Below are 21,825 nucleotides of genomic sequence, written 5' to 3'. Positions count from 1 at the left end.
TTTTTCCTGTCCAGCAGGACACAGGTGGGATCCCAGGGGTATGTTTTCTCTTTCCAGTCATCCAGGTTCCTCTTAGAGGGGTAGTGAGGAAGTCTCTCCCATAGATGGAGTCATTGGGACAAAAATCTATCCCACCAACAGGTTCTATTAATGTCACAGACCTGGTTGAGACCTTGCATGCGGGTTGTGCGAGTGGAGTTTAACTTGCAGATGTGCAGCAACTCCAAGGCTGAGTCTGAGATGACTTTGTATGCGAGACACAGGTCACCACTGAGCAGTCTGTAGAGGGACAGGCTTTTAGCCTATCTGTATAGGGTAGGTGTTTGAGACCCTGGATTTTCCTGGTCAGGAACCTCTGTGGTCTCTCATAACTGCTGCATGTGCTTAAGGTACATTCTGAAGGGGGCATTCTACTTGATTAATGGATCTGATGAGGGAGGAGTACAGGGATGTTATGATCTCCTTGGTCCTGGATGAAATATCCTTGCGAGGTGGGTCATGTAGAAAGTGTTTGGTACAACGGAGGAAACGTGGTCAAAAGTTGCTATCAACCTAGGTGCCCAAGTCACTCACGATTGATTGCATGCTTAGTACATTGTTGTTCATGTGATAATTAGCGGGGGCACTATTTTCACTCAAAGGGGATAATGCATTTTTTTGGCATTTGGTTTGAGACCATGCTTCTGGTACCAGTCGCTAGTTTGGTTAAGGTCCTCTTGGAGGATGTTCACATCACTAGGAGAATTTGACAGTGCCCAGCTTGCAGTCTTGTGCAAACTTGGTCAACCACAGACCACTGGCTTTGGCTTACACCTCAAAGTATATCCCAAACAGTAGATGCCCCAAGACCAATCCTTGGGGTATGCCACTTGTTATGGGTCTACTACTAGAGGTGGCTTCCTTTATTTTGACTGAGTGGGTTCTGTCAGTGAGCCAGTTAGCTACCCATCGGTCAACATATGGGTTGATGCCTAGCTGGGAGTGTTTTATCTATTATGCCCAAGTGGGGAATGGTGTCAAAGGCTTTGACTAGGTCAAGGTAGGTGGTATGCACTGTCTTGCCCTCCTTCATAGCTTTGGTGCCCGTTTAGAAGAAGGTGGCCAAGTTTAACAAACATTATCTCCCTTTGACAAAACCAAACTCTGTGGGATCAAGCGTTTGGAGGTTGCCGATGTCCTTGTTTATAAGGTCCATGATTATTTCCATGGCCTTGCAGTTCAGGCTAGTTAGGCTGATTGGCCTATAATTGCCTGGGTCGGTGGGCACTCCACCATGGTTGTCCTCTATTCTGCTGGGATGAGGACAGGCTTTGGTTGAATAGGGTGCCTAGCGGTGCTGAAAGCTCTTGTGCGAGTTCATGTAGGACACAGCCAGAGATGTTTGGTCCCATGGAGGCTGTATTTTCTTCCTTTTGAGAGGGCATTAATAATCTGCTCCTTGGTGATGAGGGGAGGGGGGTAGGTGCTGGGGATGTTGTGGCTTACTGTTGGGGGGGGGGTGAAAGTTTTTCTGAACTTGGCTGCCAGCAGGTTGGCTAGATCTATTGTGTATGTGGTATTCTTAACTACCAATTCAGAGCAGATGTGGGAGTTCCTTTGAGATTGCGGACATATGTGAAGAAGGCCTTGTGATTGTCCTTGGTGGATGTGCCCAATTTGGACTCTTGTAAGCCCTAGTGGATTTCACCAGTGACCTTTTTTGCTTGTTCAGACAAAGGAGAGATTGCTTCCAACTTGGCACCTGATTCTCTTTGGTCCTTGTACAGCAATTTTTTTCCTTTAATCTGTTTATTGCTGCTTGTTCACCAGACATGTTTACTGTTCTTGAAGATGATTTGGTCCTGTCTGGTATTGCGGAGTCCATGCAGCTGTAAAAGTGCTCGTATAGTTTTTTTTGGTGTAGGCTTGGACATTTAGTGCTTGATGCAACTGAAGGGATGGTGGCTGTGAAGCTGCTTATACCTGCTCACAGGAGGTTGTGGTCCGCTTTGGAAAATTTTTTGTTCAACCCTGGCAAGGGGGTGGGGTTAGGGGAGATTTACTTCAAAACTGATTTATGGTCTCATCTTACCAAGGCGGATGACACTGTAGGGGTGCTACAGTGGCTACTCATGTTGGTTAGTACCAGATCCCGGATATTTTCACCTCTTGTGGGGGTGTCTATCAGCTGATCCAATGCATTGGTATTGACTAAGTTGAATCTCTGGGCATTCGTGTTTGAGCTAGAATAGGTCTTCTGTTTTATGGTTGGGTATTTAGTCACCCAGGATCAGAGTAGAAGGTTGAATCTTGATGGATTTAAGCAAGTCTAGATAGGTGGAGTGGGCCTCCTGAGTCATGGTTGGGAGTCTGTAGCTAGCTATGATTTGAACAGGAGCTTTTTCAATAGTTAACTGCACCTGGAGTGTCTCCTGTGCGTCATACTGTTTGACTAGCCTGGAGGTTTGTAGGTCTTTGATAAATATTGAAACTCCACCTTCTTTGGCTTTGTAGAACTCTGTTTGGGGTCTGACAGTATGGTAGGACAAGTAACCTGGTAAGGCTGGGGTACTCTCTGCAGCTTTGTACCAGGTTTGTGACAGCACAAATGTCCACATCTTCTAGGGTGAGGAATGCTTGCAATAAGTGCAGTTTCATGTTAAGATTCCTAGCGGTTAGCAGCATGACCTTTTAATTTTCGTTAAGAATTTTTCACATTGGTAATTTTGTCCTCATGACTTTGCCTAAAAAAGCACTATGGGGGGGAGGCAAGAGCTTTTGTTAGAAGCCTAAAGCCCAGGGAAGACTGATGGAGGGCCATCTTTGGCAAAGTATCATGGTCCCGTCAGTTGTCTTCCCAGGCTGTCTGGTACTGGATCCCTGTGGAATGATGCCAGAAGCCAATTTAGTCATTTTTTGTTCATGCTGAGGCATCATTCTGGGTGACGGTAGGATGCTGCTTAAGGCTAGGGACATACCTGCCTGGGACACACTCAGTGAGCTCAATCATGTCTCTCTTCATATAGTTCAGAGAGGAACGTCTCGAGTCATTCACTAACATAGACTGAAAGAATCTGAACAGTACCTGTTGAGAGACTTGAGAGACTTGAGTGCATGAGTATTGTGGCAGATTCTAGCACCTGACAAGCAACTTACCGTGACTTTCCCCTTATCTAGCCTGGTGAGGGGCACGTGTGTCTCATGATAGTCTCCTTTGACTAGTATGTTGGGTTTGTGGCTGGGCCTTGGAGGCCGTCTGACAGGCATGTGTACTATGGGTGGTGATGTGCATGTGTGCTTTTGCCTCGGCGGTGTCTCTTGTCTAGGTATTTTTTTTGTTGAACATCCACATATATAGGAATGTACTATACAGGTGTGGATGGTGTTAGAGGTGTGGTGTTTGTGCAGATAACCTTCTCTGTGCCAGATGTACTAGCTTGTGATTGAGACAGCAAGGATTCTAGGTTCTTAATGTAATTGCATCTCTCGCATATTGTGTTCCTAGGTGGTAGAAGAAGCGGGCTGTCTGTGTACATGAAGCCGTTATTACACTATCTCAGGATGCCCATATAAATGAGACTAGCAAGAGAAACCACAGGAAATTGTCCATCCATGGTTGTCAGAATCTGTGGAAGAGAGGTCCAGGATGGTAGAGTGGGAGAGAGGAGAGTACCTATAAGTATGAGTAGGACTGGATAAAATTACAGTAGTTGCAAGGGAGGGCATCAGTCACACGAGTGCTGGAAAGGGAAAAAATGCAACTGAGATACCTTGCAATGGGTTAAAACCTCACAGCTGCAGTGCACAACGAGCAAACAAATGCAACACCCTGCCAACACAGGGTATAAATACTAGAAAAGATGGAAGAATCTAGAAGCTCTAATTACTTACCCAGTCCTGCTAGCCTCTGCTCTTTCAACCAATCGCTCATGCTAGAGAAGGTCATGCAACCCTGTTACACTCACTAACAGCAGAAACAAGACACTACCAGCAAAAGATGGCTGCCAGAAATACAGGAAACTTAAGCAAAAACTAGTCAGGCCTCTATCCAGACTGTTGCCTGACTAGAACACACACATCACAAAAAATGCAGAGAAAACTATAGATATAGCGCACTTAAACAAAATACAACTCTCTGAAGAAGCAGTTTATAGTTGAGTAATTCAATAAAAATGCAGTTACAGTAATTGGAACACTAGCAATGAAAATAGTTAAAACAGTATAAAATGGTACAAAATGCAGTGAAATATTTAAAGCTTTAACAGTGCAAAATGTAGAATATTAGCTGTATAGCACAACTATAAGCGTTAAGTTCAATTCAGTGAAATAAATGTAAGAAACTTTTACGAAAAATAGAGATGAAACACTTGCTAACTGTTTTGTGGCTTGTCAGAGGGATGTTGATATGCTGGCCATCTTAAATCATTCTTTTGTGGGGACTTTTCTCAATAACTAGAATGTGGAGGGAAAACGTAGAGCAAGGTGGTGTGTACCCTGAATATAGGTATTATCGGGGGGGGGTGGCATTTGGATGGATTTTAAAAAGCAAACTGTAAATGGAGGAAGAAAACCTATACAAGGAAGGACAAGAGGATTGAGGAGAGCATGAGGAAAAATGTAGAAAAAATTTGGAGGGGGAAATCTGAGAATATGCAGGAAGAGAGGTCAGGAGAGGGGACTGATCATTTTTTTTTTTAAATTCTAGCCAGCAAGACATTTTGTTATGAGGATAAATGGCTTTATACATAAACACAGGAAAATATAATTTGGGGAAAGAGTAAAAATAAGAAAAATGAAACAATATTTCCCTCTAAACTTAAGGGAGAATTTTAGAAGAAATTTCAGTAGACGTGTACAGTCTCAATATTGTAAGAATGATATGGGTACTAGAACGGTGTGCTAAATGTGATGTGGATGTTCTATTATAGAATGGAAGATTCGTGACAAATAAAAAAAAATCTAGTGTCAGAAAATTGTGGGCTGGAAATATGAACTTAGGAAATGGGATTGTGTTCAGTCATAGTCATGTGTGTTAACCTCAACAGTGCATTATTTGTGGTTTTTTTCTCTCCAACTGTCGTGGATGTGAGAGAGGGAGAAAATGTTTATAGAATTAAGGCATTGTTTGCAAATGTAACCATCAAGGAAGGCAAATCAGTTTCATGAAATATTAGACTGTGGTGTTTAATATGAAAATTATAATTACAGGGGACTTTGATTTAAGGGGAAGATAAATTGTGTGGAGCAAAAGTCAATGGATTTAAGAGGGAGCTTTGATCTAACATTGATTTTGTATTATCTGAAGGCTTGGGGAGGTACTAGATGGTGATAAAATTGTGACTTTAGACCATTTAATATGAATTGAAGATTATGTAAGAGTAGGAGTTTATTAAAATAGGAAGGGGAATAAAATAAACTGTAGGATGAAATTGGAGAAAAGGATCATATGGCCATGTAGGACTTCATGAAAACTGTGGCTTGAATTTTAAAAAGTACAAAGCGCACACAAAGTAAAGAAGGATAGGAGTATGAGGGAAATGAAAAAAATGTAAAAGGAAGTAAAAAGAACACATGCAAACTGATAAAAATTCCAGAATAAGTTGAATTTGGAAAAGAAATCATAATGAATCCGATGAGGTACATAATAAATCTGATTCAGTATTGGGCTCTGATGGTGCAGGGTATGGATTGTAGAAGAAATTAATGTATTAGAAAATAGTATTTTGTAAATGTAGTGAGTGTGGTTGAAGGAAGGGTTTTGTTTATGAAAATTGTTATAGTGGCATATTAAAATTTATAAGGAAGAAAGATGAGAATGAAATGGACCTTTTAGACTAAACACAGATTATAAAATTGAGAATACAGAGGAGAATGGGAAGGAAAGATGGAGGTTCATAGAAGGTATAGTATAAAAGGGACATGACTTTCAGGTTGGGTTCAAAAAAGGTTAGACTGTTGTACCTCTGAACAGATATCTTGTTACCAGAACTTTGGGTGCTAAAAACTTAATTTTAAAATAAAAATGCACAATGGAACTTTCTCTCTATTTTAGGATTAAATATTTTCATTAGTACAGATTACAGAAACAATACTGTACTATAAATGGAAAATGCCACAAAAGGAGCCAAGAAGTTACAGCAGGATAATTTTCTTTCCCTTTCTTTTTACCTGGCTTTTGCACATAAAGAGAAGTAGATATGTTGGTATTGCATTGATTTTGGACAGTGCTATAACATGTAACGGTCTGTCTCAAACTTTCCTTGCAGATCAAGAAAAAAATACTAATAGGGCACTAGGTTAGGCAGTATTGGCATCACTTTCTCGGCATCAGTCTATATATCCTGTGCTTCCCTCCTTCAGTGCAAGAGTGAGATCCTGCTAACAAACACTGGAGATGTACCCCAGTAAGTTGCCATTTTTGAAGGGAGCCATCCTGAGCTTAGTGGCTTTCCTCTGTCCTGTGCACTGGCAGTTTGTAATAAAAGTTGAACTTTAATTCATCACTGTTGCACTTTATTCTTTCAGACTGAGGTAGTCAAAGTGGAAGAGCTTGCATTATTGCCTGTGTGAGGAGTCTTAATATATTTGTGGGTTACTGGACAAAATTGTCTTTTTTTTTGGGGGGGGGGTCTTCATTATTATTTATTTGTTACATTTGTTAACCAGGGGTGTCTGAGCCAAAAAGGCCGTTCTTCAGAAGAGGCCCAGGGAGAAAAGCTCCATAAAGAAAAATTATCACATTTTAGTTAGACATGATCAGTATACACAAATTACAAGAGACCTGTTTTTACAGTGGTATGCGGCACATAAACAGTTACATTGGAGAGAACAAACAAATATTAATTTAAAAAATAAAGGTAATAGATTTGTGATGTACAGCTGAAATTTGGAACATAGGTAGAATACATACATAGTACACAGGTACAGTACATACACTGTAGATTAGCCAGTGTTTGAGTAAGATTGAAAACTATTATCAAGTGCTCTAGATTTACTATGTATGTTATCTGCTTTCACTATCCTGGGGAGCAATCATGGCACTACCAACTTTGCTTGAGATGTTGCCTGATGAGGTCTTTAAAGGAGGCTTTGGATGGTGTTTTGAATGCTAGTATGGACAGAATTCCATTTTTTTAGCCACTGAACTACTATATAGTGCATCTCCAAAGCTGTTGTAGCTGTTGGTGACTTCTAGTAGTAGTTTGCTAGATCGAAGAGGCCTTTTGGCTGAGTGATGTTGTACCAAGTTTTTGAGGGCAGGATACTTATTGGGGAGGTAATAGAATGACCGAGGCAGAGCTGATTGTAGGTTAGGAGATTGGGCATTTCAAGCCAGTGGAGCTGTTTCAAAGCAGTACAGTGAGTTTTATATGAGCAATTAGCAGCAAAGTGGGCAATTCTGTTATAGCAGGCTTCCATTTTGCTTAGTTCAGTTTTGTTGAGATTCGTCAGAATGGGAGATGCATAGAGTAGGGTGGATAGAAGTTGGGAGCGAGCAATGGCTGATCTTGTGTTGGTAAGAAATGGTTTGGTGCAGTAGAGTGACCCCAGTTTGGCATGTACTTTAATAGTTAAGTTGAGATGACTCAAATTTTAGGTGGGAGTCTATGGTTATTCCCAATAGCTTAGCCTGTGCCACTGGAGTAATTGGAGTAGCATTTGTGTTGTAGATAGTGAACTGACTGTAAAGTGTTTTTGTTATAACTGGTTTATAATCATAAGATGAGTTTTCTTTGGATTGAGGATAAGTTGGGCTTTGGTAAGGTAGTTTTCAACATCAGAGAATGCTAGTTGAGTTGTTTGCAGGAGGATGGGAATGTTTTGTCCAGCACAGATTAAGGTAGCGTCATCTGCATACTGAATTATAAATGCATGCTGTGTGGAGGTAAGTAATTTGTGAAGACTGTGAATAGTAGTGGTCCTAAGATAGAACCCTGTGGGACTCCTATAGTTATGGGCAGCTGAGGAGAGAGAATTTTCCCATTTCACAGCTTGGTACCTGTCAGTTAAGTAGCTTTGGAACCAGGTAAGAGTGGAATTTGATGGATGATATTGGTTTAGTTTGTTTAGCAGGATTTAGTGCGAGACTGTCAAATGCTTTTAGACATATCCAAAAAGAGTTGACATTTGCAGGCTTTCATTTTTTGAGACTGTTTACTGTGTCTGTGAAGCAGAGGAGGGCTGTAGTGGTAACTATGGGCAGGTCTGAAACAATGCTGAGTAGGTGACGGGATATTGCTGTGTAGGAGATAGTTAAGCATCTGGGTATGAATGCATTTTTCTAGGATTTTGGCCAGGAGGGAGAGTAAAGCAAATGGGTCTGTAGTTAAGTTCAGTGGAGGTTCCGCCTTTATGTATGGGTGTGACATAGGATATTTTCCAGAGTTTGGGCACACAGTTTTCAACAATTGATCTGTTTGAGAGTGGAGACTGGGATAGCAATAGCATCTGCTGTGAGTTTCAAGAAATAGCTGGGGAGTAGGTCGGCTGCTGTTGATGAGGTTTTTAGTTTGGAGAGCATGCTTTTGATTGCATTTTGATTTTCATAGTGTGTGTGGAAATAACTTGAGAGAAGTGGTCATAAAGGCCTATTAATCAAGGAGCCTCAATCCTCACCACTGGCAACAATGTGTGTGTGCGGGGGTGTACATACACAGTAAAGTGCTATTTCCCTTAAGAGCACACAGAGACCACAGTCAGTCTGGAGCTGGTTTCTCCCTCTTTCTCCATATCCCCAATAAGACTACCCACTGGCACAGGTATAGTTTGAGATCTCAGCTTGGTGACCAAGCTAAGACCTCCAGCACCCTTTGTCCAACCAGTGCTTCATGTCCCTGCTCAAATAGCTGGCATGCGCACACAGATTTGATTTATACACACACACCTGTGAAAGGCTGGCACAGGTTTACTAGCTATGCTCCCTTTTGCCTAGACTGAGAGCTGGCTGGTGGCAGTGATGACATCAGCTACTTTAAGGCCCTTAGCAAAGGGTTCCAATCTTACTGTGTAATGTTACTATTAATCCAAATGGTAGTTTGGCCAAGAGCAAGGCTATTGGAAGTGGCCCACAGTGTCACCAAATGCATCTGCAAGTACTCTGAGCTTAAATATGTCTCGCAGATATCCACCACAATGAAAGGTTTAAATATATTTTAATAATAGACAATAGGTTCATAGGTAGGTACTAGGCTGTAAGCCCAGCCAAAAAGGTACCCTGGCTTTTGCCACCCAAGAAAATTATTTTCCTGTGCCACTGTCGAGCAGAGGCAAGTAATCCATTTACATCAGAGTTCAAAATCACAGGAAAATATTTAAAACAACATTGAAGAACAGTCTCAAATAAAAAAAAAAAACTAAGCTATACTGTGTTATATTCCTGTCTGAATCTAAGTGTTACTATGCCCTAAAAACTAACTTGCAGAACAAGCAGGCAGAAGTGGTAAATGGATGTTTCCAGGCCAAAGACAAAATGCAAATGCCCAGTCTTTCTGAGAGTTCTTAAATTAATATCTCAAATATTGCTGCTGGGATACTTGCGGGATGACCTCAGTTTAGTCATCTGACTATCCCAGGTGAAACCCCCCCCCCCCCATTGCTAGAAACCGCCAACATTTTAGCATCTCCCTGTGAAAAATGCCTTTCTCTTGGATCTTTCCAACTGCTGGAAGACTTAAAACAATACAGTGCAGAAGGCTCTGTAGTTGTAGACATCCTGTCTCCTTGTTGCATTGAAACTAACATTTATAGCACAATCATAAATTTAAAACTATTTTCTTGAAGTTTTGCAAGTTAACCCTCTGTTCTAGTTCCCATTGTTAAAACATATACATTTACACAGGTACAGTAGTTTATATACAGTTTTGTTCTCTTCCTGTAGGATACTCTGTGGTCACGTCTCTAAGCTCCATACTGTATAAACCCTGTTCCACACCACAGAGTTCTCTTACATTTGTAAGACAAGTGTATGAATCGTGTTGATAATCACAAATGAGGTATGATTACAAAGTTCCAGACAGCTGTGCTGGCAGCATCTCCTCTCACACTTCTATGTAAATCATGTTAATAGTCACAAATGACATGCAATTATTCAAATGACATGCAATTATTCAGCCTATCTGGAATTTTGTAAATAATTGTAATAAGTTTATCTAAATTTAATTTTTCTTCAGAAAGATTGATGGTACTTTCCATGATATTTTCCTAGTAATTCAGGTAACATTAATAGGATGATAGCTGAACCAGACATGGCATGTCTACCCAATTATACTGATAGCAGTTTTCTAAAGATCAGGGACACGGTCATTCTGAATTGAAAGAACTGAACATTTTGGAAAACTTTCTGCAACTACCTTTGGACAAAAATTCCACCAAGTTTTTACACGTTGCATTTTTTTCTCATAATTCTTCTTTAAATTTGCCCCAATATAGTTTTTGGAATGGTTTACTAACTTTTCAGTCCACCACAGCAAGTGCTTTATTTTGTGCAAGTGTGTGGACTTTTATAGTTGGCTGGTTTACTTTAGTTTGGGATATCATTAGTTTTGTGCTATAATCTGGGGAAACTTTTGTGGCTTAATATTTTAATAAATTGATCATACCTGAATCTAGGATGTTACAAAATATAACTTGCTTTATGTAAGCTAGTGTTCCTTGTTCATGAATTGTGGCAAGGTAATCTGATTAATTTCCATGTGATTTTAAGTAGTTATTAATGAGGATGCATTTCTTTGCTGAAATTTGTTTGTCAATATATTTTGTACCTTCCTGGTTTAAATTGGGGCTGTTATTGAAATTCACATTAACAAACCTTGGCAGTTTGTCGCTCCTGTAACTTCTGTCAGATTGTGGCTAAATATAACTGGGGTGAGGCTTTTGTGACCATAAATTGACATTCATCCACAGGATCCTTTAAGTTCTATAACTTATGACCGTTGTAACCACTATAAGACAAGGCTGGATTGTCTGAGTTAAGCCTTTCCCTGGTACGCCATACAATGCATATTGCACTATTAAGGATCCCTGCATTGCATACCAACCAATATGCCATGGTTTGTGCCTCTCAAAGTACCCTGTTTCACTTATTTTTCTGACACTAAATGCATTTAGAAGCTACCAACATAACTGGTATGAATTACCAATCCGTAGACCATTTTGGGTCTGGATTAACATATTCCCACTTGAACAAATAGAAAATACTTGAATGTAAACCACATGCACCCAATTTTTGTTCCACCTGCTAGCAGACTGAAGCTTCCAGTTTAATGATCATGGAGGTGGACACTAAAAAATAGCAGATTTGTCTTCTGGCTAAAGTATTTTCCCAGTCCTCCTTGATGTAGCCATCATGATTGTACAGCTCTTGGTTTCCCCCCATTTGAGCCTGCTGGCAGTATTTGGTTGATTTTTATAGCCTACAATAGCTCCTCAGCTGAGTGCTTCTTAGTTTACAATGAAAAAGGGGGTAACTATCTGATCTGCTTATGGAGGGCAAGTGTCACCTTTTACCCCTAACTTATGAGGTGCCATTTATTACTTGCTGTGATCTTTTGTTTGGTATATGCAATGTAGCCTGCTGTAAAGCAATGACTAATGGGCCTTTCAAGTGTTAACTCTCTAAGGTGAGCAATATTTAAGGAGACTGACTAGAAGTTGAAGATAGTCTTATCCTTTGTTAACACTGAAGGGGAAAGTAGAAACTGTAGTACTACAGAATGAAGGCATTGTTCCTTGGTTGGGTGATTGTAGGAACTCAAGTCTTTGGTTGGGTTGGTTTACTGGGGTAGCATGCTGATCACAGTGCAGGTAACCCTTTGTAGTAAAAAGATGAAAAGTGGGGTTAAGCATACAGGTACAATGTGTAATAACAGCCTTACACTTATGGGTAGAGCCCTGTCAGAAGTTAACCTGAACTCCTATCTTGTCATCTTGCATACTTGTGTATTGTATGCACATGTGTGTCCCTGAGGACAAGTGATTGATAGTCTTGTGTCCAATGTCAAAACTACCTCTGTCCATTTATTCAGATAAATTATAGTATTTAAGAAATTCTTGTCATGATGCTAGGCTTTGATTTGTCTGAAATGCTTCCAAAAAATATCTTTCAAAACTAAACACTTGGTGCCTGTCTTTTTTCAGGCCTTGGATTGTCAGATTGTAAAGTATGAAACTGGGGAAATGTGGAAAGCTGGCAAAAGTGCTTATTCCTGGTGAGCATTGCAACCTCAGTTAAATCTTCCATTCGAAAAGGAATATAATGCTGAAGCCAATATTTGTGGTGTCTGCATGAGCAGTATTCAGTTGAAAGGGAGATATGGATTTTTTTTTTTTAACTGTAGTCACTCCAGTGAGTCCTGGACATGTAGTATTTTAGGATAAGCGGGTTGCACACTTAACTGTGAAGGCTGAAAACTCCATGTAGAAGTACGCACCTTTTAACTGCTATAGTAAATAATTTGTAATGTTTAAAATAGTTGGTCCAACCCCCACATGATCATTAAGCGGTCTCCTGTTATATGCCCTATTGACCAATTTATTCATCGGGGTGGAGAGCCCATTCATTTTCCAGTAGAAGCATGATCCATCTATTGTGGGAGGTGAAGTTTTCTGTATGATGTCCATTCACCATGTCTGCAGTTTCTGGAAGTACTCTCAGATGAATGTGCATGGCACACAGACTGCCTCCAGTATGCGGTCTAACATCCATGCATGCACCTGTTGCATGTAAGCCCTTCAAAGGGACGAACTGTTAGGGAGGCGCAGCATGTTCTGCCGAGTTACTTCCCCATACCAGCTTCAATAGAGTGCTGAGGCCATTCGTCAATCCTAGGTCATACAGGTCAATTACCGTATGTTGATCTTAAAACCCATCCCACAACCCATATATACTGAGACAAGAAATGTTACTCCAGAGTTGGGAAGAACTTTAGGGGAGGGTTATTGTTAATAGCAGAAGTACTTCAAAAATGTACATATGTAAAAACTTATTTGATCTGTTTTTATTCTAGGTTGATAATTTGTTTCACGTTTTTTCATGTGCAAGTACTAACCATTAAAATCTGAATTAATACTTTTCATTTTTTTCTTTAGCTCGCCAGAATTTTTGCATCCACATTTGGGAATGCATTCGTGGAGATGAGAGTTCTTGGTTTTAAGTGAGTATTTCATAGCTTTCAGCTGAATTCTCAATTCTTTTTCATGTTAAAAATGTTTTAAAAAGCATAGATATTTTGAAATCTAGTCTTTACAGGAACAAAAAAAAAAAAAAGTTTTGAAATTGAGTCAAATTCTAGTTGTCTGCCTTGTGTAAGTGGAGACTAACTGCTCTAGGGCCAGTACTAATGTTTCGAAAATGCAACAAATCTTGGTGTACAGCAGTTATTACCCCTCAGTGGTGGTATTTTTGCTAAATAGCTGAAACTGATCAATTTTTGATGTGAATGTGCTTCTTTTAGATGCAAATCTATCTGTATACAAGGGCTTGTGTGCATGTGGCATTCAGGATTTACTTCTTCTGCAAATGATATAGATGCTGCCGTTGCATGCTTGTAGTGCCGCTTTGTTTTTGCATGCGTGCTTGTAGTGCCGCTTTGACTAGTTGTATTCTAAAAACATTCTTACCTCTGCCTATGGCTGAGGAACAGCAGAGTAACTGATACTGATGTGGCTCTCGTGATATTTTGGTAGCTGAAGTGGAAGCGGACACTACAGAGAACTTGGAAAAAAGCTTGGAGTTTAAAACAAGTCTTCATTTGCATTCTTTTGCAGACCCATTCCCAACACATCTGTACCACCCCAAGAGGTGCTGACTAGCACCCTTGGCTAATATCAAAGACTGAAGGAGTATTTTTCATGAACTTCATTCCCTGAATTAGGAATGGGTCCATTCCCATCATGGAATGGAAACTTAAGACTTTACAAAATTAAACTGAGGGAAGTGAGAAGGCTTTGGCATGTTGTTCCAGGCCCCACTGCAACCCCCCCCCCATTTTTTTTTGCTGCTCCTGACAACCATGCTGCTGCTGCGCAGTATGGCTATTTCCCACCACAACCACCCACAACCCCCCCCATTTTTTTTTGCTGCTCCTGACAACCATGCTGCTGCTGCGCAGTATGGCTATTTCCCTCCACTGTGGTTATATTATTATTTTACTAACAAACCCTAGTCTTCATATAGTGTCGCAACGTCAGCATGCTGTGCCAGGCCCATTCATAGGCGTACAGTAGGCTTGGACCGTGGAGGGTTGCCTTAAGCCTATCCATGCATCCTAAACATAACGAATAAGTTTAGGAGCATTAACAATATTATAATGGGTACATGTAGCCTAGGACTTGTGTGGAAAATCATTTTCAGGGTACGTCTGCCTGTTAATGACATAACATACCAGACCAGGAGGGAATTTGTGATGCTTTACCAACTGGTTCAAATTATGCTTGAATTGAAGAAATGTGCTTCACCTGGATGTGAAGTCTGTTCCAGAGAAGGAGCATTCAGAAACAGTGGTCCCACCAACATGCCCCAAGTCATAAGCAAGGTCAAGTCCATAGATCAGACACTTCTGATCTGCAGATATTGGATCCCACTCTGGATCTTCTGCATGATGCCTTTTATGCCAGGCATAGAGTACCCATACTAGGACTGTAGGAGACTGAGTACACAGGGCTTTAAAGTGATCTTGCAAAGGGCATATACATGTCCTGTGTACTTGTGAGAACTATGCGCCTGGTTGGTACATACTGAAGAGGGTGAGTTTACTCCAATTGTTCTGAGGGCCAAATACAGTTGAACTAACTTCCTTAGACCTAGATGCCATACCCTAACAAGTTACACAACACAGATTGATTTCCTTACTATTGTAAACGTGTAGTGGTCTTACAGCCAATGGCTCTAACACTGATTTTTGTCAGTTTGCTCTTCGTGAAGTACATTTGTATCTTGAGGGGGGAGGTGATTCTACAACTACATCTAGTTTTATAATAGTCAGCAGACTTGGTCAGCTAGAGGCCCTTGGCATTCATATAAATAGATGCCAAAAAGGAATGGACCCAGCACAGAGCACTTGTGGCACAACACTAGTGATTGGCCTCTCAGTTGAGATGAACTCTATCCTAACGTCTTAAGTTCTGTCTTGAGAACCATCTGGTTACCCACTGGGTGACATAAGGGTCTGTATCTAATATTTTGAGTTTGCCTGCAATGCTTGAGTGGGGAATTTTAGCGAGACTTGCTGCTGAATTTCTCCGCCAAAAGACTTGCTGCTGAATTTCTCCGCCAAAAGACTTGCTGCTGAATTTCTCCGCCAAAAGACTTGCTGCTGAATTTCTCCGCCAAAAGACTTGCTGCTGAATTTCTCCGCCAAGTCTTGCTGCTGAATTTCTCCGCCAAAAGTCTTGCTGCTGAATTTCTCCGCCAAAAGTCTTGCTGCTGAATTTCTCCGCCAAAAGTCTTGCTGCTGAATTTCTCCGCCAAAAGACTTGCTGCTGAATTTCTCCGCCAAAAGACTTGCTGCTGAATTTCTCCGCCAAAAGACTTGCTGCTGAATTTCTCCGCCAAAAGACTTGCTGCTGAATTTCTCCGCCAAAAGACTTGCTGCTGAATTTCTCCGCCAAAAGACTTGCTGCTGAATTTCTCCGCCAAAAGACTTGCTGCTGAATTTCTCCGCCAAAAGACTTGCTGCTGAATTTCTCCGCCAAAAGACTTGCTGCTGAATTTCTCCGCCAAAAGACTTGCTGCTGAATTTCTCTGCTAAAAGACTTGCTGCTGAATTTCTCCGCCAAAAGACTTGCTGCTGAATTTCTCCGCCAAAAGACTTGCTGCTGAATTTCTCCGCCAAAAGACTTGCTGCTGAATTTCTCCGCCAAAAAGACTTGCTGCTGAATTTCTCCGCCAAAAGACTTGCTGCTGAATTTCTCCGCCAAAAGACTTGCTGCTGAATTTCTCCGCCAAAAGACTTGCTGCTGAATTTCTCCGCCAAAAGACTTGCTGCTGAATTTCTCCGCCAAAAGACTTGCTGCTGAATTTGGTGCTGCGTAGGTGGCTTAGTTCAGTTTGTGCTGTACATTGTTGCGTGCTGTCTTTGAGGTTGTAGATATGGTTGTCCTTGACCTGGAAGGCTATTTTTACCTCAAATTTGGCTTTGGTAGACTTTTTTTTTTTTTGTTCTGAGTTACTTGTTTTTTTTTTCCATCCTGCTGGACATTATACGTCCTCATTTTTGCCATGACTTTCTTCCTTCTGTTATACAACCTGTTTTATATTGGGATTCCAGAAGTGTGGCTTGAATTTGTGCCTTTGTTTTCCTGGTAGGCCCCTCTCGATCTATTGACGTTTAATTAGGGTGTCTGTGAACAATTCTGCATAGGCAGTGGTGGTGTTGGGGATTTTGGGGGAAGGGGGTGTGTGTGACGTCCAGTTAATATCCCATCAAACTGTCACCAATATGTGATGTCCCGTATTAGTTCAAGTCAGTAAGGAACTTCAGTCCTCACTACTGACTCCCATGTAAGACTGTTACTTAAACGAGAGTAATATTTCATAATTTCCCCTAAGAGCACAATAGGAACATGCTCTACAAATTGGGACTGGACTGTATTCACCCCTTGTGTAATTCCTTATTACACACTCCAGAGCAGTGTGTCCCAGTTTGACATCTGATACACTCGCACTTAAATTGAATCTCCCACATCCAAACACTTCTGGGGAAAGGCTGACAGACTTCCAGTTGTGTCCCTTCCCCCAAATGACATGTTAAAATGCTGCCACCAACCAAAGCATATAAATGCCCTTGCAAAATGGTGTCCAATTATTAAACTTTGGTATTAAAACAAATGGTAGCAAATTACCTAAAGCAGCCAGGCTTTGAGTGACCTGGAAATGATCAAAGTAGGTAATAAGCACTCTCAAATCACTAAAGAATACATTGACAAGCCACAATGTAAGGTAATAAAAATATTTAATGAGCAAAATGATTAAAAATGTAAAACGGTAATATTTCAATATTTCCAGTCACCTGGAAAATGAAAATTAATACTGAAGAATAGAAATCCAAACATTTAGAAAAGACTAACTATAATTTCCCCATTTAGAAAAAATGACTGACTATAATTTCCTATCTAACTGAAGAATACGGTCCCTGATCTAAACTAAATATTCCAACAGAGCAGAGGCTTACAGTTGGTGTCCTTTGGGTATGCACTGCTCAGTACAACTGTGAACTGATTTCCAGTGAACAACTATAACTGACTGACTTGGTCTTCAGCAGGCCCTTTTATAGACCAGGCTAACTGTCTCAACTGTTCTAGTTCTTATTTTCACTTCACTGTTTAATAAACCGCTGTTTGATTTTTTGATTTTTCAAAGTACCTTCCTGTCTTTTGGGTCTCAAAGTAAACGGAGTAACTGAAAACATTCTGATTTATTTCTGCTGACAGTCAGCAGTTAGAATCTCCTTTACAGTATTATAGCTATTCATGCTGGCATATAATATACAAGTTAGTCATGTTCAAAACTTCAGCCAGACATGCTAGGACAGATGACTGTCTAATTTCTTCACAGAGGGCTTGAGAAAATTCTCATCAGTTTGAGGTAAAAATGAGAAATTTGCACTAGAGTAGTTCCTAAATGTTCCAGAGTTAATAGGGATCCTGGGTTTCGCTATATTGATCAAATTGGCATTGTCAAAAAGGCATAATTAGAACAATATTTTAGCCAATATTTGAAAGCCTAGAGGGGGACAAGTGAAGACCATCCCTGGCAAGGCAGCATGGTCTGTAGACCATATCCTTTCATGCTGATAGATGTTGTACCCCTTTGGAGTGACATCAGAAATTTAAACCAATTACTCCATTTTCTGTTTATTGTAGCGTCCCCCTTGGAGACGGAAAGCTGCTCTGTACTAGGCTCATACCTTCTTGGGAGACTCAATCTGTAGAGTCCAACATGTCGGTCTTCATGTAGTCCAGGGAGATGCATATCTGATCATTTACAGCTATATAGACTGCGACAAGAGTTCTGGTATTTATGATCCAATGATATGACAGCATGCATGATTTGGTGGATCCTGACCCCTGATAAATGGCTGACTGTCACTGTCCTTATGTAATTGCTGAGTGAGACATCTGTGTCTTGCAGTGTTATCTCGTATGACCAAAATGTTGGTTTGTGTGGTATGCCTTGTGGGCTTAGAAGTCAGGACAACTGGGATGTGGTGGTATGCATCTTGTATGGTGATTTTGTTGAGTGTTTTAGTGGTTGCTAAGGACACTTTTTTTAGTGCACTGTCTAGAAGGTCTTTGGTTTCTGGGAAATGACATGAGTGCCCATGCATATGTAGGTCTGTCTCCCCATTTTCTGTGTGAAGTGGGTGTGTGCATGTGTGCGCATGTGTGCATGCTACCAACAGTCTGTTCGGCAAGGAGATGGTGTTGGAGAGGTTTACAGCTGGCTAGCATGGCTGCTCTAGGAGTGCATATTCCTATCAAGACTGCCCAAGACCAAGGTTTGAGGGGCGGGTGCTTCTCACTGTGTAAACCAGCTACTCTGTCTACACTAAGTACTAAAGAATTTTCAGGGTGAACTTTATAGAGGAAATTCCAATTCTAAGTGCCTGAATCTGCACACACCTTGTAGCGGTGGTTAGAAGTGCTGCACAAGTGTGACCATTTCATATAACCAGTCTCAAAGCAAATAGCTTAACCATCAGCCAGTCACAGCAACTCTGTTTTAGGGTTTCAGACTGTGAACCCCATGCTCAGAAATAACTGGTTTACCTTTTCCTGTTGCAAGAAAGCAGACCAAAGACAACTAGATGTAGTAGCACTGTCTGGGCGCCAAGAAAGCTGAAACTAGCATCTTTACAACTAATCAAACAGAAGTGCAGAAACGAATGGTAGTGGCTGAAGCCACAGAGTGGAGCAAGAAATGCAGCATGTGATCAGATATCAGAGCAGCACAAGTAATAAACAACTTGGTGTAATTGAGAACTAGAGGTTTAGATGTCTGGATTCAATTGAAATGCAAAATTCAAGTGCAAAACACTGTAAAATGCATAAATATCACAGCAACTGCAATGCAAATCTAGACTGTGCAAACTGGTATTTTAATCTAACAGTACCAGTTTTCTTAGCCTTTCCAGAGGAAGTTATCTTTAGGATAACCAGGTCTTGCCCAGCTGGGGCAAGTCCTGAGATGGTGGTCATCCCCACAGTCCTGATTTATTTAATCCTGTTCCCACAGCATACACATTTTTTCTTCAGCAACTGGGAAAATGGCAGCACTAGTAATTTGCATTCACAACCAGGGCTGTCCAGTTTAAGGATACCATTATTGTCATGGGCTTGTAGAACTACTTGACAGCACTTCAGATCCAAAGTCACATTCTGTTGGTAATTGGAATTTCTGTAGGTTTAATGTCATCCCTAGTAGTTACCTACTTGCATCACAGTGAGGGTAACCTATGCCTTCACCCCAGTCTTATGCATACTCTGCACTGATGTTACCCTTGAAGCTACAGTATTATGTCTGAAGTCAGGTAGACATCCATGACCCACATGCTGAAAGTTTTCCATTTATTCCTACAATAGGCTTAACCTTGCACAGTAAACTGAACTGTCACCACCCTCTATGGTGGGTAACTGTTCACCCCTCTCTCCCATGATCAGTTTACTAGTTCCTCCAACTCTCAGGCTACTACTTAAACCTGGCGCATAACCTGTCATATTGAACTTTATCCTCTTATGCCATAAAGCCAGGATTATCCACTTTTTAAAAATGGGTATGTAGTGCTTAAGCATGTAAAACTATCTTGCATGACTTTCTGAAAGGAGCATTTTATTTTATGGTGTACAAAATCCTGAAAGTATTTTCCTGATTTCATCTAGCTGTTTAACTTTAGTCGTGGTCAATATTTTTGTCATCTGCAGGTGATAAATTTCTATATTGCCAACAGACAAACGTCTGTGTAAGGTTAAACTAAGTTTGCTATAAGCAAGTTGATTAGCAAAGATAAAACTGAATAAGTTGATCTCAACCCTCTTTCTCCCCCTACAGGAAAGGATCTGTTATTGTGGACTCCGAGATAATTTTCAAGTCTATTAGCCAGCGTCCAAGCAGTTCTGATCTTGTTCGCACTGTCATAACGTTTGCTAGCAATAATTCATCTGGATTTTCATGGCAAATTGTGCCTGTATCTGTGCAGTGTTCAGGTAAGCTTTAGAATGTATGTAAGCAAAGGCCACTGGAAGTATGATGCTTAGGTGCAATGATCTCTACACAACCTCGGATGAAGTGGGAGTATTTTTGTGTTTAAAAAAAAAAAAAAAAAATGTATACACACTTTTTGTGTATTGCATAATCTGTTATCTAGAATGGCAGATTTTGCTCAACGTTGTTGTATTTGTCCTAATAGCAGACTTGAATCGTTACTTCTAAAGAATTAATTCTCTGAACACGTTTGGAGTTTGCAGTGTACCATAAGACTAAAATTTTCCTTTTCTATACATCTAAAACTTGTGTCTTTGGTGTCTACATTCTCTGTGTTGGGACAAGTCACCCACACTCAAGGGCATATTTCACCACAAAACAGAGAAATTCCTTGTAAAAGCTTGCAATGTTGTCAACCATTAAGCCCACAAGTGTCCTACATATCAAGGCTACATCTTACAACTGGCTAAAGTACTTTGGATACCAGCTTTCGAATGCAATCAATCGGCTGGTTATCAATCATGTAAAGGTCTGCATACTACAAAATGTGTATTGACATTGATCTACTCTTCAAAAATGCACCAGATGCTTTAAATTCAGGTTATCTAATACTGATAAGGCTGAAATATGAGAGATGGTGAAAAGGGGATCAGAAGCTTGAGGAAAACAAGGTAATGTTTAGAAACTGATGAAGTTGATACAGATGAGTATACAAAGGGTTTGACAATGGACAGGCTTAAACTTGGTAGCAATTGTTGATCAAATCCCTCAACCTCTGTTGCACATAAAGTCTCTTAACTATACTGTGCTTCATTGAACTTTTGCAGACTTGGCCTAGGAGTGCTCCTATCTCATTTTAAATTATATATATTTTAATGCCATTCTTGGACCATTGCAGTACATGGAGAAATTAAAGATCCTTTACATGCTATGCAGTTAAACTATTGACCAGCACTGTTATAAGTTATCTTGCTTATACTTTGGTTATGTATCACTGAAACCTGGTTGTATTTTAGGGTTGTTGGTGTGAAATTTAACCTCTAAAACTGCGCCATATGTGGCACTCTGATTACTGCACCAAGGATATAATGTAGATGCTTGCAGAAATGATTGTAACGTCAGTAAGTCTTCAAGCATGTGTGTACAGTAACAGGAAAAGATCAGCCTGAGGAATATCAAGAAGCAGTCCAATTGTAGCCCTTTGTGAAGTCAGTTGATAATTTATCAAGAACAGGGTGCATAGTAGAGGTTAGCAGACATGAGAGAAGCTGTTTGTGGAGAGAATACTTAACTGAGGGATGTTTGTAAATGTGTGGCTTATTTTCTTTCACACTAATCTTATCCAATGAAAAACTCTTTCCACACTTTGCCATGAAGTAACTATCCCAGAATACGTAAAGGAAAATTGGAAATTGACTGAAAATAGTGTGAATCCCTGATCTTGTACGTTTCTATCAACCTCCAAGTATTAAAAATTGTAGCAGTCAAAAAGAACACTTCTATATCCGTTTCAGTATTTACCTTTGGGAACTCCTGCCAAATATAGCCCAATGTCCAACCAGTATACCAAAGCCTTTAGATCTTGTATGTGCCATGTCACATGTATGCTCTCCATTCCTGATGTAGGGCATAAAGGTGACTACAGTTGC

General features: G+C 40.5%; 2 protein-coding genes across 4 annotated transcripts in view; both read left to right on the top strand.

The window, feature by feature from the left end:
* PPCDC (phosphopantothenoylcysteine decarboxylase) overlaps window positions 1-21,825 on the top strand; it is a 1,155,725-nt gene that overhangs the window by 327,460 nt on the left and 806,440 nt on the right. The window lies entirely within an intron of this gene.
* The window catches only part of LOC122806081 (mucin-3A-like), a 347,511-nt gene that overhangs the window by 31,294 nt on the left and 294,392 nt on the right, over window positions 1-21,825 (top strand). Inside the window, exons 4-5 of the mRNA XM_044076319.1 lie at window positions 13,066-13,130; window positions 20,024-20,178. Of these exons, the coding sequence (XP_043932254.1) occupies window positions 13,066-13,130; window positions 20,024-20,178 (220 nt within the window). The remainder of the gene's footprint in view (window positions 1-13,065; window positions 13,131-20,023; window positions 20,179-21,825) is intronic.

The sequence above is a fragment of the Protopterus annectens genome, chromosome 7.part0 (genome assembly GCF_019279795.1).
Source record: "Protopterus annectens isolate FY-2018-M chromosome 7.part0, PAN1.0, whole genome shotgun sequence".
Taxonomy (NCBI): domain Eukaryota; kingdom Metazoa; phylum Chordata; order Ceratodontiformes; family Protopteridae; genus Protopterus; species Protopterus annectens.
This window is presented reverse-complemented; position numbering and strand designations above follow the sequence as displayed.